Source organism: Balaenoptera ricei, chromosome 13 (assembly GCF_028023285.1).
Source record: "Balaenoptera ricei isolate mBalRic1 chromosome 13, mBalRic1.hap2, whole genome shotgun sequence".
In the NCBI taxonomy this organism is placed as follows: domain Eukaryota; kingdom Metazoa; phylum Chordata; class Mammalia; order Artiodactyla; family Balaenopteridae; genus Balaenoptera; species Balaenoptera ricei.
This window is the reverse complement of record NC_082651.1, coordinates 8,664,417-8,682,225: the sequence shown is the minus strand read 5'-3', so window position 1 is coordinate 8,682,225 and position 17,809 is coordinate 8,664,417. Positions and strand designations below refer to the sequence as shown.

General features: G+C 38.5%; 1 protein-coding gene across 2 annotated transcripts in view; it reads left to right on the top strand.

Annotated features, from left to right (window-relative positions):
- Nucleotides 1-903: 903 nt before the first annotated feature.
- The window catches only part of EIF5B (eukaryotic translation initiation factor 5B), a 69,745-nt gene continuing 52,839 nt past the window's right edge, over nucleotides 904-17,809 (top strand). For both annotated transcript variants that reach the window (XM_059943220.1, XM_059943218.1), the window contains exon 1: nucleotides 904-1,138. In XM_059943220.1, the coding sequence (XP_059799203.1) occupies nucleotides 1,104-1,138 (35 nt within the window). In that variant the 5' untranslated portion in view covers nucleotides 904-1,103. The remainder of the gene's footprint in view (nucleotides 1,139-17,809) is intronic.

The window sequence follows — 17,809 nt, the reverse complement described above, 5'->3', positions numbered from 1 at the left end:
CTGCGCGTGCGCTCCTCCCCCACCCTTCCCCCGCCCCACCGCCCGGAACCGAGGTGGTCCAACCTCTCCCTCCCTCCGTGTAAACAGCCCAGAGAGCGAGGGAGCGAAGTATTCTGGAATTTGTAGTTTCTTAGTGCTCAGCCTGGAGTTGACGGTCTTAGCCTCTGACATAATGTTACATCAGAAATGAAATAGCTACTGTCTTGCTCAGGAGTGATACTCCAATTTCGTTTCCATTCTGTTTATTGAACATTTCCTCCTTTTAAAAAAAAGTTGAAATATAACTTATACGCCATAGTTTTTACATAGTTAACACTCGTAGTGTCATCGTCCAGATCCGTATATAGAACACTTTCACAACCCTAGTAGGTTTCCTCGCGACTTCCCTGACACACATTTTTAGAACTTGCTCTCGCTTTGAATGTAAAGATTATGATCTATTTTGCAGAATTAATGGGTGTGTCCTTGTTTTATGATTTCTGGTTTGTTTGGTTTTTTTTTTTTTGGTAAGTCATGGACTCATGTGCTGGATTTCTCTATCTCCCTTGGGAACACCTAGACAGTTCACCAGGGGTTCATTGTGGTTCTTTACTGAACTTCACGCAGCTGCGAGTACAAAGGGACAGAGGTTAAAGGTGGAAGGGAAACCGAAAGTCTACTCCTGAACTGAGATCCGATTCCCCAAGTCTGCGTTCCCCACAGGGAGAAGGCTGACGGTGGAATTTCAGCCTCATTGTCCACCTCCGGGTTCTAGAAACTGGAAACCGCACGGGCGTCGGTGCACGGCTGATGCTTGCGGGAAGGGGGCGCTCGGGCTCCTGCCTGGCGGGCAGGTCAAGTGGAGACGCTCTACCCGAGGCGCAGCTCTCCATGAGCCGCGCCCTGCGTCCACACGCCGAGGCGGCGGGGCGATGCGCTTGCGCACTCGGAGCTCACACCATCTGTGCCCTGTCCCAGTGCGCGGGTCTGTGGAGAGCCGGGTGCGAGAGGCGGCAGCGCGCGGCGGGGGACGGAGCCGAGCGGAGACCGAAGTCGGTCGGGGGACAGTGGGTCTGTGAAAGACCGAATAGAGGGCCTGGGGCTGCGAGCGCCGCTGACACACGATGGGAAAGAAGCAGAAAAACAAGAGCGAAGACAGGTAGCCAGTGTCGGGGTCCCAACGGCGGCGGCCGGCGCGGCTGAGGGGGTGGCGCGGGTCCCGTGGGCGCGCGGTGGACCGGGGTCGAGGCTCGAGAGCGGCCCCGCGGGGCACCGGCTGGGGCCCACAGTGGGTGGCGCGGGCCCGAGACCCCAGTTCCGGGTGGGCGCGGAGGGCCTCCGCGGCGGGCGGGTTCCCAGCCGAGACTCCGTCCCTTTGCCGCTCCTCGCCCGGCCCGGGAGAAGGGGTGTCCGGCCTGAGGAGCGGGCCAGTCGTTTGGGGTTCGAGGCCCCGCGGGGCAGGGCTCGCGGCCTCGCGGGGCCGGGGGCGGCTCAGCCAGCGTGGCCCGGAGGTTGGGAGTTGTTTTCGTGGCGCTACTTTTGCTGGGGGTTAGGAAGAGTTCTTTTTATGTCTTTGTACCTTTGAATTCTTGGCGAGAGAGGGAGTTGGGATCCGCTGTGTCTCCGGCCAGGTGTTCCCACCCTCGGAGCCGCTCAGGTGCGTTGGAGTTACCGGGAGGAGCGTAGCAGCAAGCTCTCTCTTAACTTCATTTAATTTAGGTACAGCTTTCAATTACTTAAGGGCTGATTGTCCAGACTCCATGCTTTTCGCGTTCCTTCTTCCGGCCTTTTGGTCATTTCTTTGCTTTCTAGCACCTCCCCTAAGAAAGGAGGAGGAGATGAAACAAACCAACCAGGGTCGGTCTTTTCTAACCACTGAAAAGACTTCTGGGGCGAGGGAGCGTAAGGGTGTATGTAGAGTTGCGTACCCCGAGATTATTGGAACATTTCTGGGTGTCATATTCGGTTGAGTTCTTTACCCCTTTTCATTGAAAGGGTTGTACTTCCTGGGAGTGAACAACATTTGTTACTTTTTGCCTTTCTGTACTACTTACCAAACTTAGTTCAAATACTGGGGATAGTAAGAGACATTCAAAAGACAGAAACAACCTGTGATAGCTCATTTTCACTCAAAACGGATATGTGGTCTTGAAGTTAAAATCAGATTACCAGTTGTGAGTTGGAATCCTGGGTTGTGTCCTCACTGGCCTTCACCTTTCTGATGAATGGCGTTAAAAAGACACCAAGGTGAGTCTTGTATTTCAGTTACAGGTCTATTGGAGGAAGTTAATTGGTTTCAAGAATAGAACTTATTGTTAATCAAAGCAGATAAATAAGAAGAAAGAAGCAGAATTCTGGGGTGATTTAGTGGGAGAGAAATTTCTATGCTTTTGACAGGATGTTTTGGTGCCTAGGATACTTTTTTTCTTCGACCTTATACAAGAAATAGAGATGAGTGTAATAAAGCTTCCTGTACCAGTTACCCAGCTTCGACCATTGTTGTCACATGACTGGCCCTGTTTCATCTCTCTGCTAGATATGGTAAAGCAACTCTCAAAATCCTTTCATGTGTAAATCCTTCAGGTGTATCTGAAAGATAAATACTTGAGGGAAAAAAAACCTCACAGGAACACAACATAAAACACAACCACAATGTCATCGTTAAGCCTAAGGAATACTAGCAGTGATTTCTTTTTTTTTTTTTAATAAATTTTCCTTTTTTTTTCTTTTTGATAAATTTATTTATTTATTTATTTTTGGCTGTGTTGGGTCTTTGTTTCTGTACGAGGGCTTTCTCTAGTTGTGGCAAGCGGGGGCCACTCTTCATCGCGGTGCGTGGGCCTCTCACTGTCGCGGCCTCTCTTGTTGCGGAGCACAGGCTCCAGACACGCAGGCTCAGTAGTTGTGGCTCACGGGCCTAGTTGCTCCGCGGCATGTGGGATCGTCCCAGACCAGAGCACGAACCCCACGAAGCCCCCAACATAAATATTTTTTAATCTAAAGAACAAACTTCTGTAATCCTGATCCAAACAAACCAATTGTAAAACACAAAACGAAAAAAAAAAAAAAACACAAAACCGAATTTTAATTAGAATCAGTGAAATTAGAAAATTGACTAGACAACTGATAATATTTAAGAAATCACTGGGCTTCCCTGGTGGCTCAGTGGTTGAGAATCTGCTTGCCAATGCAGGGCACACGGGTTCGAGCCCTGGTCCGGGAAGATCCCACATGCCGCGGAGCAACTAGGCCCGTGAGCCACAGTTACTGAGTCTGCGCGTCTGGAGCCTGTGCTCCGCAACAGGAGAGGCCACGATAGTGAGAGGCCCGCGCACTGCGGTGAAGAGTGGCCCCCGCTTGCCGCAACTGGAGAAGGCCCTGGCACAGAAACGAAGACCCAACACAGCCATAAATAAATAAATAAATAATAAAATAAAAATTAAAAAAAAATGTATGTATATGTTATTTTAGCTACAGTTTTTATTTTTCAAGCTCTTTCACGTTGGAAAAAAGCTATTCAGAGGAGAGATTTATTTTTGTGCGTGTATTTTTAGAGAAAAGTGAACGTCTTTTGCTAATTCATAAAGATTTTCATGGATGACAAAGTTTAAATTGCAAACACTAGAGCCTGTTAAATGATTGGTTAGATAGTATAGAAGGAATGCTACTGGGTTTTTTCCCTCTCCGACTAAATCTGCAGTGTTTACTTTTCGGCTCGTGTTGAAGGAAAAATGGTGGCAGTGTAATGGAAAAACACATTTTCTCATAAGCCAATATCAAGTTTTTTTGTTTGTTTTTTAATGCTTCGTGGACTCCTCCCACCTCTCCTTCCCTTCCGAGCTGTCCTCAGCCAGACGTGTTTCTGCTCAGGAAGAACTGGGTGAGAAATGAGCAGCTGCTTATTAGCTATCAAGTTAAGGCATTGAGCCACTTCTCAGTTATTGGAAAGAACATAAAATACTTGAGTGTTTTAATCCTTATATTGTTATTTTAAATTCTTAGCCACTCAGTGTTCATTTAAATTTAGATTTTACTATCTAATCTGAGTAATTTTATTCAGATTACATATGTTTTTATCAGTGACTGACCTTTGTTTAAACATTGAGTTCTAGAATCTTGTTTCAGCTTGTGAAATTCTGAGAGTGAGATTTTGATAGGTGTTCGGCAAGTTTTCCTGCCTTTTTCAGTTGACTGGGGTAGGATTCAGTATTCACGGATCACATAGACAAAATATAAGGCCAATATTTTCATTTCTTCCTATAACCTTCCCAGTCATCAGCTTACATAATGGGACCATATCTTATGGGATCTTGTGTGCTCTAGCGATGTCTTACCATTTCCATTTATACAACACGATGAATGTTCTCTTATTGATGTGTGCAGAGAAAAAATGATCCTGCTTATCTAGTTTTTCACAGTTAGCCTCCAATTCTTCATTCTGATCCTTTTTTTTAATCCCCCAAGTGTGGTAGTTATATTTTTCAGGTTGTAAGGAATGTGGTATGTTACCTTAATAAATGGGATTAATACATCTACACCCCCTCACAAAGGATATAGAGGGAAGGAAGATCATTATTTCACCTATCTCACAGTCAGACATGAAGGTGGGGATGTCATTCAGGAATTAGGAGGTCTTTCAGGATTGAGTACAGGTATCTTCAGCTATGATTCTCTATGCTGGTGGTGAGCTAGTATAGTAGCTCTTTGTTTTTAACTACACATAATGCTCCTATCATTCCTGGCAAAATTCCTCCTTTTTGGGGGAGTTCTGGCTATCTCTGAGACAGCTGCCTACGTTTTAGATTTTTGTCCTGGTGTCAGACATTCATCCTAGCCAGGTATGATCAGGGTATCGGGTCCCTCTCCTGTGATAGAAAGCATGGTGATCTGCTTAAGGAACCTGTCCAGAGGAGCTGTGAGCATAGCAGGTACTCGAAAGCGTCCCAGAGAGGAAGTAGTCCAAGTGGCAAATAGTTCAAATAGTCTAGTTCAACAAAGGAATTTATTTCTCATTTGAATATATTTGAATTAATAATAAACTATCTGCATACATTAGATCAAAAAAGAAAAAAAGATGTATAACCTGAGAGTTCTCTTGGCTTACCTTGTTCCTACATTGATACTTTAGGTAATCAATATGTGGAAGGACGGGAAGAAGTCCTAGTTTATAAATGAATAAGTCCTAGCTATGAATGAATAAGAAGTCCTAGCTATAAATGAATAAGAAAGCAGATGATAAACTTGTTAGCTTATAGAAACCTCTTCTGCCTTCTCTACTGGTGATCTCTGGGGAGCTGATGTAGCTACTTTTGATGTTACTTGCCCACTAGTTGTGCTTTACTTATTCTAAGTTTATTCCAATCTGGCGGTTGATCTATACGTTGGGCAAAGCAGTGTTTAACTGAGGAACTGAGTGTCTGCTTAGGTTAGAAAAGCAGTTCTCAAACTTTTTGGTCCTAGGACCCCCTTACACTCTTAAATTACTAAGGAACCCAAAAGGCTTTTGTTTATGTGGGTTATGTCTATCAATACTTACCATATTACAAATTAAAACTGAAAAGTTCTTTAAATATATTGATTTAAAAGTAAAAATAACATCACATTAACATAAATAACACTTAAATAATCACTTTCAAAAATTTATGGAAAGAGTGGTGGTAAACATTTTGTAAACGTTTACTATCTGCCTTAGTAGAAGATATCTTGATTCTTGTCTGCTTGTGCATTCAATCTGTAGCAATATCACACATCGTGTGGCCTCTGGAAAACACCACTGTACAGTTGTGAGGAAATGAGAATGAAAACTAGGCTAATAGCCTCATAGTACTATGTTGAAAATAGTTTTGACCCCTTGAATTAGTTTAGACCCCCTGAATTGTGTTGGGGGGAACTACTCTGAGAACTGTTTATTTAGGGATTCCTAAACCAGATTTAGGCATTTGTGAGACATTTCCCAAGCCTTTCGACTTCCATTCATGTTTGTCCAACAGGTGCTTAGAATGTTTGAGAAGCACTCAGAGGACAACTTAAGACATTTGTGGGTATGTTCATGCTCTTGCTATTTTACCCACTTATGATTTTTTTATGTAACGGGTGAGTTTATCAAGGTCTATTAAAAGTCTTTTGGGACTGATTTTAATTGGGAGTCCCATTAAGTTTTTAGATTATTTGGTACACTTACATCTTTATGGTATTGAATCATTCCCTTCAGGAAATATATTGTCTGTTTAAGCAGTTAAGTGCCAGCTGTTGTTCTAGGTGCTGAAGTATAGTGATGAACAAATTAGTAACATGACATGCTTCTTTATTTGGTTAATTATCAGTAAAACTTTATTATTTTCTTCGGTTGAACCTTTAGGATATTTCTTGTTTGGTTTATTCCTAGGTATCTTATAGTTTTGGTTGCTGTTAATGTAGGAAAACTTTTTTTCAAGATGGTCTGACCAACTTAACTCTCTCTTATTATTAAAAGTAGGTGTTATTAAAGGATGAGGCCTTAATTGCGATTTGGTTATTAGTTTGTGATAATATATAACAGAGGGGGAGACCAGGGAGAAAAATTAAAGACATTACAGCAGCATTCAAATGTTTTAGTTAGTGACACACAAATGACTCCTTTTTCCCTCCCTTTCTAACTTATGCCTTGTGTCAAATATGTACTGTTAAGAAATTTCAAATCAGGTATTTTGAACTATTGAAATAATCGCAGTATACTACTTGCTGTAGCAGTAATCACAGTATTTACATAACTTTAATAATGAAGACACTTAATGTAGAAGAAATAACTATGCTGTAACCAGTTTGAGAATCTGGAGGAAGGGAGAGGTATAAAGATAAAAGAACTGCTTTATAACATATAGAAGAGGAAACAGATTTAGCATAATAATGTGCTTGAGGCTTAGAGCCTCTCAGCTGTTAAGCCAAACCAGACTCCAGAACCTGTGGTTTTGTTTTTTTTTTGTAACTGTGCTGTACTAGCTGATTTAAGAAATCCTGCTATTCCAAAATGTAGACTTTCCAAAGGATCTTTACTGGTGAAGCAACTGTTAAAGAGGAACAGTTTAACAAAGGAGGGAGAATAGAAGAATGACAGCCGTTGTCCATAGGTCAATCAGTGCCAGAATTTCTTTAAAAAAATGTTCTCACTTAACCTTAGTTGAATAACTGCCTGTCTCATAGCCTGTCTGTTTAAAGTGAAAACAGTGATGATTTAATGTTTCATTCCTTCCCATTTCAGACATGGTATATAAAATTTCAGGTATATTTTTTCAGAGGAATCCCTACTTTTCACCCAGGTAGCAGTCATTGTTTAGAATCATTGGTTTTCAGATCTCCATTTGGTGATAGAAAGATACTTTCTATTGAGATTTAAAGTAGTGTTTGGTTTTTCTGTTTTTGAAACTTTCTTCATACTGTAAATTTATATAAACAGTCTCTGAAAATACAATAAGTACTGTGTTAATTAAATTTGTGTCATTAGGTTTCAGGTACTGAGCTCTGGTGAAACTAATAGATGTGATTGATGATAATGTAGTAGTTGGAATTTTTTATAAGTCTAGAATCACATGTCCTAAGAATTCATTGTATGGGTGTGCCACATTTTATTTACCCGTCCATACATCAGTTAGTGGATTCAAGGTTGTTCCACCTTTTTGGCTGTTATGAATAATACTGCTAAAAAAATCTGTGTATAAGTTTTTGTGTGGACTTGTGTTTTCAGTTCTTTGGGGTATATACCTAGGAGTGAAATTGCTGGGTCGTAGAGTAACTATGTTTTAACTTTTTTAGGAACTGCCAAGTAGTTTAACTTTTTTTCCAGGAACTGCCAAAGCTGCTGCTCCATTTTATATTCCAACCAACAGTGTGTTAGAGTTTCAGTTTCTCTACATCCTCATCAACACTCGTTATCATCTGACTTTTTGATTATAGCCATTCTAGTAGGTGTGAAGTGGTATCTTATTGTGACTTTTGGTCTGCACTTCATGATGGCTTAAGATGTTGAATATCTTTTCATGTGTTTATTGGACATTTGTATGTCTTGTTTGAAGAACTCTCTATTCAGATCCTTTGCTCATTTTAAAATTGAGTTCTTTATTATTGAGGAATAAGTTCTTTATATACTCTAGATATAAATCCTTTATCAGATATGATTTGCAAATATTTTCTCCCATTCTGTGGGCTGTCATTATTTTCTCCCATAGGAGGTTGTTGTTTCACTTTCTTGGTGGTGTCGTTTGTAGAACAAAAGTTTCTAAAAAGTCTGATTTATCTATTTTTTCTTTGGTTGCTTGTGCTTTTGATGTCAGATCTAAGAAATCATCACCAAATCTAAAGTCATGAAGATTTACTATGTTTTCTTCTAGTAGCTTTACAGTTTTAATTCTTACATTTAGACCTTTGAGCCATTTAGGGTTAATTTTTTTATATTGTCTGAGGTAGGGGTCCAACTTCATTCTTCGCGTGTGGATATTCAATTGTCCCAGCACCGTTTAAAAAAAAAAGACTATTACTCCTCTAATTCCTTGATCAAATCAATTGACCATATGTGTAGGATTTTATTTCTGGACTCTCAGTTCTGTTCCATTGATCTGTATGTCTATCCTGATGGCAGTATCACACTGTCTTGATTACTACAGCTTTGGTATTAAGTTTTGAAATTGTGAAGTGTGATTTCTCTTTGTTCTTTTTTGAGATTGTTTTGGCTATTTTGGGTTCCTTGCATTTCCATACAGATTTTACAATTAGATTCTCTCAGTTACTGCAAAAAAAAAAAGAAAAAAGGGGCAGCTGGGATTTTGATTGAGATTGGATTTCTTCTGTAGATCAATTTTGGGAGTATTGTCAATGTTAGGCCTTGAGATCCATGAACATGGAATGTCTTTCCACTTATTTAGGTCTTCAGGTTTTCTTTCAATGATTTTTGTAGTTCTCAGAGTACAACATTTGCAACTCTTAAAAAATTATTCTGAGACATTTAATTTTTTTATGCTATCATAAGTGGAATTATTTTTTAATTTCATTTTCAGATTGTTTATTGCTAGTGCACAGTTTAAATACAGTTGATTTTTATATATTGATCTTCTGCAATCTTACTGAATTCGTATTAGCTTGAATGTTTTTTTGTTGTGTATGTGGATTCCTTAGGATTTTCTATGTACATGGTCCTGCCACTGCAAGTTCAGATAGTTTTCTCCTTCTTTTCCAATCTAAATGGTTTTTATTTCTTTATTTTACCTTAGGCTCTGGCTAGATCCTGCTGTACAGTGTTGTATTGAATGGGGTGAATGGACATTCTTGTCTTGTTTCTGATCATGGGGTGGGGGGGGAAGCTTTCAGTTTTTCACATTAAGTGTGTTAGGTGTGTTTCCCCCCACCCCTCCCCACCGTGAATGGGTGTTGGATTTTGTTACATTGCTGTCTCTTCATCTGTGAGATGATTATGTGGTTTTTGTGTCTTATACTGTTTATACATGGTGGATTACATTAATCAATTTTCATATGTTGAACCAACTTTGCAATCCTGGGATATATCCCAGTTGGTCATGGTGTGCAATCCTTGTTATATGTTCTTGGATTTGGTTTGCTAGTGTTTTGTTGAGGATTTAATTTTTTTTTTTTAACTTTTAACTTTTCTATGTACTTGTTTGAGGTCTTTGGATAAACTGCATAAAATTGAATTCTTACTAAATCAATTGGATAACATCTTTAAGAGTTTAAAGTTACTTACACATTGCTTGTGATTTATGATATATTTGATCTTATTTCAGCCATCCTGGTTTGTTTTTTATTTGTGCCAATTCTGCAATGCTTTGTTTCTATTTTTCCCCCTTCTTATCTTGGGTTAGAGTTTATACATGCTATTTCTATTTTTTTTTTAAGTGGTTTGACTTAAAATTTTACCTTGCATATACAAAGTCAATATTTAAAGCCCTGTAAAACAGTACAAGGACAGTAGTACTGGTGTCTGGTATTTTGTTTTATAATCCCCCACTTCAGGTCAGTGACCTTTTACTTAAGATTGGATGTTACTTAAAGGCATTACTTGTCAGGAATGAACCTGGGGGGGAAAAAGGCACATACTTACTGGATTATCCATTGTTCTCTTAAGAATTTAAGAGAACAAAATGACTATGAAAAGTGATTTTCTCTTTCAGACATGTTAGTAGCTAATAAGTCTTAAAAAATGAACTGTTGGGATTAAAGTTTAAAATTTTAATTTTTTATTATAAAAATTTCAAGCACACAGAAAAGTTGAAGGAATAGTATAATGAACTCATATACACATCACCTAGATTTAATCATTACTAGTATTTTGTCCTCATTTTTGCTTTATGTATTTTATTTTATAGACATCTTGACATTTTCTCTCTAAATGTTTCCTTATGTAACCATAATACCTTTATCCCACCTAGTGCAATTAACACAAATTCTCTTATATTTTTTTTTTGTACTTTATTTATTTATTTATTTAATTTATGGCTGTGTTGGGTCTTCGTTTCTATGCGAGGGCTTTCTCTAGTTGCGGCAAGTGGGGGCCACTCTTCATCGCGGTGCGCGGGCCTCTCACCGTCGCGGCCTCTCTTGTTGCGGAGCACAGGCTCCAGATGCGCAGGCTCAGTAATTGTGGCTCACGGGCCTAGTCGCTCCGCGGCATGTGGGATCTTCCCAGACCAGGGCTCGAACCCGTGTCCCCTGCATTGGCAGGCAGATTCTCAACCACTGCGCCACCAGGGAAGCCCCCAAATTCTCTTATATTTAATATCCAGTTCATATTTCAGATTTCCAACTCCACAATGGCTTTTCAAACCAGGTTGCAGAGGAGGTTCACCCTGCATTTCATTGTGGTGTAGCTCATAATGTTTAAAAGTCACACTTTCATTATAGGTATCTGGCTAAAGTTATTCTTTTTTTTTTTGTCTGTGTAAGTCTTCTTTTCACGTTCTCACTCTGAACTTAGAATTTTCAGGACTTGGTTATCTCAGACTATTGGTAATTAGAATGGAGGGGAATTATTAGAGAGACTTGTAAGTAGCAGTTGCATTCTGTGCTGTTGTTTGGTTTAAGAACAAAATGCTTTTGCAGGCCTACAAACATTCACTCCTGAATGATGACTGAAGTGCTAAATTATATTAGTTTACTCCCATTCAGGTTGGTATGAAACACGTAATCAGTTTTGTGAAATTTTTTTGAGACTAAATTCATATAACATAAAAGTAACCATTTTAAATGTACAATTCTGTGAGATTTAGTACATTCACAGTGTTGTGCAGTCTTCTCTGTCTAGTTCCAAAACATTTTCATCACCCCCAAAGGAGTTCCTGTATCCATTAAGCAGTTACTTTCCCTTTCTGTCCTCCTCTGAGCCCTTAGCAACCACTAATATACTGTGTCTTTTGATTTACCTATTCTGGATATTTCATATAAGTGGAATCATACCATGTATAACCTCTTGTGTGTGGGTTCTTTCATTTTGCACATTTTGGAGGTTCATCTATGTGTAGAATATATCAGTACTTCATTTTGTTTTTACGGCTGAATAATATTCCACTGTGTATGTATACCTCATAATGTTTATCCATTCATCCGATGATGGATGTTTCAGTTGTTTCCACCTTTTGGCTATTGTGAAAAGTGCTGCTATGAACATTTGTGTCTAGATGTTTGAATACCAGTTTTCAGTTCTTTTGAGTATAGTATATACCTAGGAGTGGAAGTGGTAGATCATCCTATGTTTAACTTTTTGAGGAACCACCAAGCTTTTTTACAGCGACTGCACCATTTTATAGCACCACCAGAATGTACAAGGGTTCTGATTTCTTCATATCTTTGCCAACAATTCTGTTCCTTTTTTTTTTTTCCGTTAATAGTCATCCTAGCGATTGGTCTCATTGTTTTGATTGGCATTTCCCTGGTTACTAATGATGTTGAACATCTTTTTATATGTACTCATTGGTCATTTGTATATCTTTGGACAAAGGTCTGTGCAAGTCCTTTACTCATTTTTAAATTAGCTTGTTTTGCTTGAGTTTTAAGAGTTCTTTATATATTCAGGATACTTGATCCTTACAAGGTACATGATTTGTAAATATTTTCTCCCATTATGTGGGTTGTCTTTTCACTGTCTTGACATAGTATCATTTTTACAAAAGTTTTAAAATTTTGATACAATCCAGCTCACTTAATTTTTGTTACTGTTGCTTGTGCTTTGGGTATTGTATCTAAAAATCTACTGTTAAGTCATGCCAGGCTGTGAAGATTCACCTATGTTTTCTTCTTAAGAGTTTTATTGTTTTAGCTCTAACATTTAGGTTATAACCCATTTTGAGTTAATTTTTGTATATAGTGTGGGGTAGGGGTCCAAAACTTCATTCTTTTACGTGTGGAGATATAGTCCCAGCACCATTTGTTGAAGAGACTATTTCTTCCCCTATTGATTGGTTTTGGCACCACTGTCAAATCAATTGACCATGGGTGAATGGATTTATTTCTGGACAGTTTTATTCTTTTGATGTTTATCCTTATACCAGTACCACATTGTTTTGGTTACTATAGTGTAAATTTTCTTAAATAAAAAATTTCAAACGTATGCAGAAGCAGAATAGTTTAGTGAACACACCTGTCAATCACCTGGTTTCAGATATTACTGATTCACAGATAACCTTGTTTCATCTGCATCCTACCCACTCTCCTCTTCCCTCTCCCCATTATATTGAAACAACCCCAGACATTTGTAAATATTTCAGGAGGTTACATAATCAATTATAAGAAAGATTTACATTTTAAATATAAATTTAAAAGAATGATACGTTTCCATTCATTTGGAAAATTCACATACAAAGGATCCTTGTCTGTGTTAGGTAAATAAAATGTAGTTGTAGTTTTCTCTCAGTGGGATTTTTAAACTGGTGTTTGAATTTATTATTTCAGAAAATTTAATTTGGTAGTTTTACTACGATCAAAATATAGTAATTGTTATGGTGGTAGACAAGGTTTTTATTAAGCCTCAGTGATGAAACTGGTGAGCCTTTCTAATTGTATGAAAATTGTGGTTGCCATTCTAAAATAGGGCTTTTTCTTTAATAGTGCCTGTTAAGAATGTGTTACATTCCCTGCTGGTTGTTAGTTGTAAAAGGTAGGGAGGTGGGGACTTCCCTGGTGGTGCAGTCGTTGGGAATCTGCCTGCCAGTGTAGGGGACATGGGTTCAAACCCTGGTCCGGGAAGATCCCACATGCCGCAGAGCGACTGGGCCCGTGTGCCACAACTACTGAGCCCGTGTGCCACAACTACTGAGGCCCGTGCGCCTAGAGCTCGTGCTCCACAGCGGGAGAGGCCACCGCAATAAGAAGCCCGTGCACACTGCAGTGAGGAGTAGCCCCCGCTCACCATAGCTAGAGAAAGCCTGTGTGCAGCAACGAGGGCCCAGTGCAGCCAAAAATAAATAAATAAATAAATAAATATTTTAAAAAGGAAGGTGAATTGAGCACACAAAAAGGAGTTTTCTGTTCTCAAAGGAGCTTACATTTTAATATAGCAAATTGGCATATGCACAGATAATACAGTGAGGAGATGAAGGGAGAATGTGAAGTTTAGGTTAAGTATGGGAATGCTACCCTTGAGATTTCAAATTTGCCTCCTAAAGTTATTACATATGTCTTCCAGATCCCCTTCTAATTAAATCTGCCATCAGGAGAGCAAGCCAGATTGGAAGGAATGGGAGTGTGCTGTATGTTTCTGTCTCTTGAGTAGCAAGGGTTGATGATAAAGAGTATCCAAGATCTTCAGTTGCCTAGCTATTGCCTGCACACAGGTGCAGCCAGACCATTCTAATGATGGTGTTGTTCAGCAAGTGAGAAGTACCCTCTCCTGAGAGTAGTTACCTGCATCAAAATTTTATTAATATTTGTTTGGTTATGCCAGGTGTTACAAAAGGAAATTAGGTGGGAAGAATCCTTTAACAGTATTAAGGACCAGAGTTACTTGTACGGAATACAAAGATTATGAGTTCACTATCTGTGAGTGCTGGAAGTGCTCAATTTAATCAATTAATTTAGAACATAACTTGTGTCCTTAAGGTGTTAATTGAGAATGTTGACTTAGGTTATCAATATTGCTTATGTGTATGTATGTATGTATCTATCTATCTATCTATCTATCTATCTTCAGGCCCAAAACTAAGTATAAACTTACCTCTTATGCAGTTACGAAACCCTAAATACACTTATATCAAACAGTAACAAATATAAAAATTTTTGAAGTTCAAATTTGCAGCATTGATGTGAATGATAGTGTTTTATTGATTCTAAACCAGTGCTTCTCATATTTTAATGTGCGTGTGATTCACCTGTGGGTCTTGTTGAAATGGGGATTTTGATGTAGTAAGTCTTGGGTGGGACCTAAGATTTTGCATTTCTAACAAGGTGATACTAATGCTGCTTATCTTGGAATTATTCTTTTGAGTAGCAGGATCTAAATCACCATTTTATTGTGAAAGTATTGCCTCCTATAATGGACTTCTTTTGAGTTCAGCATGCATATACTAGTAAGAACTCAATTTTTCTAATCTTTTTCAGTATGAACTAATGATTTTCACCTTTGTTTTATAGCACCTTCTCTTGGCTAAAATGTTTAATTTACATATTAAGTCTGCCTCTGATCTTTTTCGTCAATGTGAAACAACTTAGTGGAGGTTTGTAAACAAAAGCTTTGGTTGACATTCTATGACAGTGAACTGTGATAAAGTGTCTATCCATATGATTCATGGAATGTTCATCTTAAATCTATTATCATATTAAAATTAAAACAAATTAGACAGATAAAAGTTACTGGGGAGAATTTTCAGTCTTCTGAAATTACCCACAACCCTACGTTTCCCCCTCCTAACCCATCTCACCTGCCCCCTTTGAGGGTACACGCTCTGGTTTGAAAAAGCTGCCCTAAACTGATTTTATAGTTAAACACATTGGAATCCATAAAAATGTGTGAACTTAGATTATGTATATTTGGAGGTCTATAAGATGATGCTTATACTTGCTTTTGTATTCTTACCGCTTCAACTATGAGGTATTTAGAAGGTGGAGAATTAGGCTGAATTTTGTGGAAGGTAATAAGATACATTCTGTTTGCTTGCATTGTACAATGCAGTATGGTTTCACATCCCTTTTAAAGACGTCAAGACCCAGTTCATAAGGAAATTTTAAGCTCGGAGGGCTTTTTTTTTTTAAAGGCATGATTGGGTACCTCTGAATTTATTAATGGGTTGTGGTGCTTAAGATAGAACTCCATTGAGGGAGTGGGGAGTGAGAACTGTTGGATTGTGCAGATGGTGAGAGCTAGTGAGGAGCAATGACTGCTGGGCTTTTCTCTCTTTTGTCTTGTTTTTCCTGTTTGTATATGTAACTGTTGTCAAGGAGTGCTGGGTAAGAAGAGATGGAGGTTGGAGGAAAAGAGATGCTAAAAGGCATCTTATGACGAAGGCAGGACTAGATTTCCCTGTTTCCTTTATTGCTACTGGCACTGCTGGGATAGAGTTAGGAGTAAAGAATGGGATTCCTCCTTATGTTTTTCCTCTTGTTTGCTCTTATTGAGCCTGTTTCAGGGGAGGAGCAGAAACCAAAGTAACGTGAAAAGGGTTAGATATCACCATTTCTTCCCTCAATACTTAGAGATTATGAAAAATTTTTTTGTTTTTTTTGGTCAAGTTGGGGGTGGGGAGAGAAGAAGGACTGGTGTGGTTTCTACTTCTGTAGGCCCTGGTATCCATTAGGAACAGAAAGAAATATGTGAGTGCTTCAGTTATTATTGTATCATAACAGGTCATCCCAAACTTAGTTGTTTAAGACAACAAAAATCATCCTCTCTCTTGGTTCTGAGGGTTGACTGAGCTCAAGATTGGTCTTGCTTGGAGGTCTCCATGTGGTTGCAGGTAAATGATGACTGTGATGGAGTCATCTTAAAGGCTACCTCGCTTGCACATCACTCACTTCTGGTGGTTGATAGTCGCTGTTGGTTGGCACGTCAGCTGGAACACCTATCCTTGGCCTCTCTATGTGGCCTGGACATCCTCATTAGCTTGGCAGTGAATGTCTCAAGAGCCCAGAAGTAGAAGGCCTGGGCTTAGAAACTGTAACATCATTTCTGCCATATATCCTGTTGAGTAAACAGTGACACGGTCTCATATTAAAGGGGAGGGACATAGACCCCTACCTCTCAGTGTCAGAGAAATTTTGAGCCAGGATATAAGACCTCCTCAGAGGGTAAGACTAAAGAGACATTGGAGAAGAGGGCTTGGTAGGAGAGAATCCTAGGAAGCTTGGAGATTTTGAATCGTGGAATAATTTGGGAAAGGGTTGGATTTCCTATGTTCTTGTAGAACTTAAATCAGACAACTTTTTAGTGGAAAATGTCTGTCATTAATAAATGAAATTTGCCAAGTTCAGAATTGAGAGGAGATTTGCAAACAAGTTAATTTTTCTTTTACTTCTTTACAGTGAACTTTTTTTTGTTATGTATATTTAAAAGGCTTTAGTGTATTGATCTCAAAGTGAAGTGTCTCATTTTTTATTTTTATATATGATTTTTATTTGACTATTCCAAAAAGCCAAGCACCAAAGTTGATCACATGCCTTTTACATACAATTAAGAAATACCATGTTTTTAAAAGATTCCTTCACAGTAACGTCATTTTAGTTACATATTACATTGTGTTAATAAAAATTGAGGTATTATAAAAATATTATATGTTGATTCTTATTTTCATAACTTATAAAAATGGGTAAAATGACTTATATTAGGTATATATAATTTTAACCTTAACTGTTTTCAGTAAACTGATAAATCCATTCTGTAACTTCTCATCCATTTTTATAGTATCCCTAGAAATTTAAATTCTCTTCTTTGAGGTGTAATTGACATAAAATACACAAAGTTAAAGTGTGGAGTTAATAAGTTTTGATAAATTATACAGTTGTGCTTCTTTCACCACAATCATGATACTGAATATTTCCATTAACCCAAAAAGTTCCCTCATGACCCTTTGTAGGCAGTCCTTTCTGGCCAAAAATCACTGTAGCTTTTGTGTTTTGTGGCGGGTCACTGTAGTTTTCACTTTTCTAAAAATTCGTATAACTAGAATCATAGAGAATGTAGCCTCTATTGGCTGGCTGGGTTTCACTTAAAATAATCTCTTTTGAGATTCATCCATGTTGGTGTGTGTAACATTAGTTCTTTACTTTTATCATTGAGTAGTATCCTTTTGTGTGGGTAGATGACAATTTGTTTATGAATTATCTGGTAATTGGATATTTAGTGGTTTTTTTTTCCCAGCTTCTTGTGATTATGAATAAAGCTTCTGTGAACATTTGAGTACAAGTCTTTGTGTGGACATATGTTTTCGTTTCTCTTAGGTAAATACCTGGGAGTGGGATTGCTGGGTCATATGGTAAGTGTGTATGTTTAACTTGAAGAAACTGCCAAACTGTCTCTTCCAAAGTGGCTGTGCCAGTTTTGCATTCCCTCTAGAGGTGTGTTCCAATTGCTCCACATCCTCTCTCAACACTTAGTATTATCAGCCCTTCATTTTAGTCATTCTGGTGGCTGTGGAGTGGCATCTCATTGTGATTTTGTTTACATTTCCTTATTAGTTAGTGATACTGACCATCTTGTCATGTGTTTATTTCCCATCATTGTATCTCATTTGGTTAAGTGTTGAAATCATTTGCCCATTTAAAAATTGTGTTCTTTAATGTTGGGTCACAGATTTTTTAATATATTAATAGACAAATCTTTCATCAGATATATGTATTGCAAAAATTTTTTTTTCTCAGTATGAGG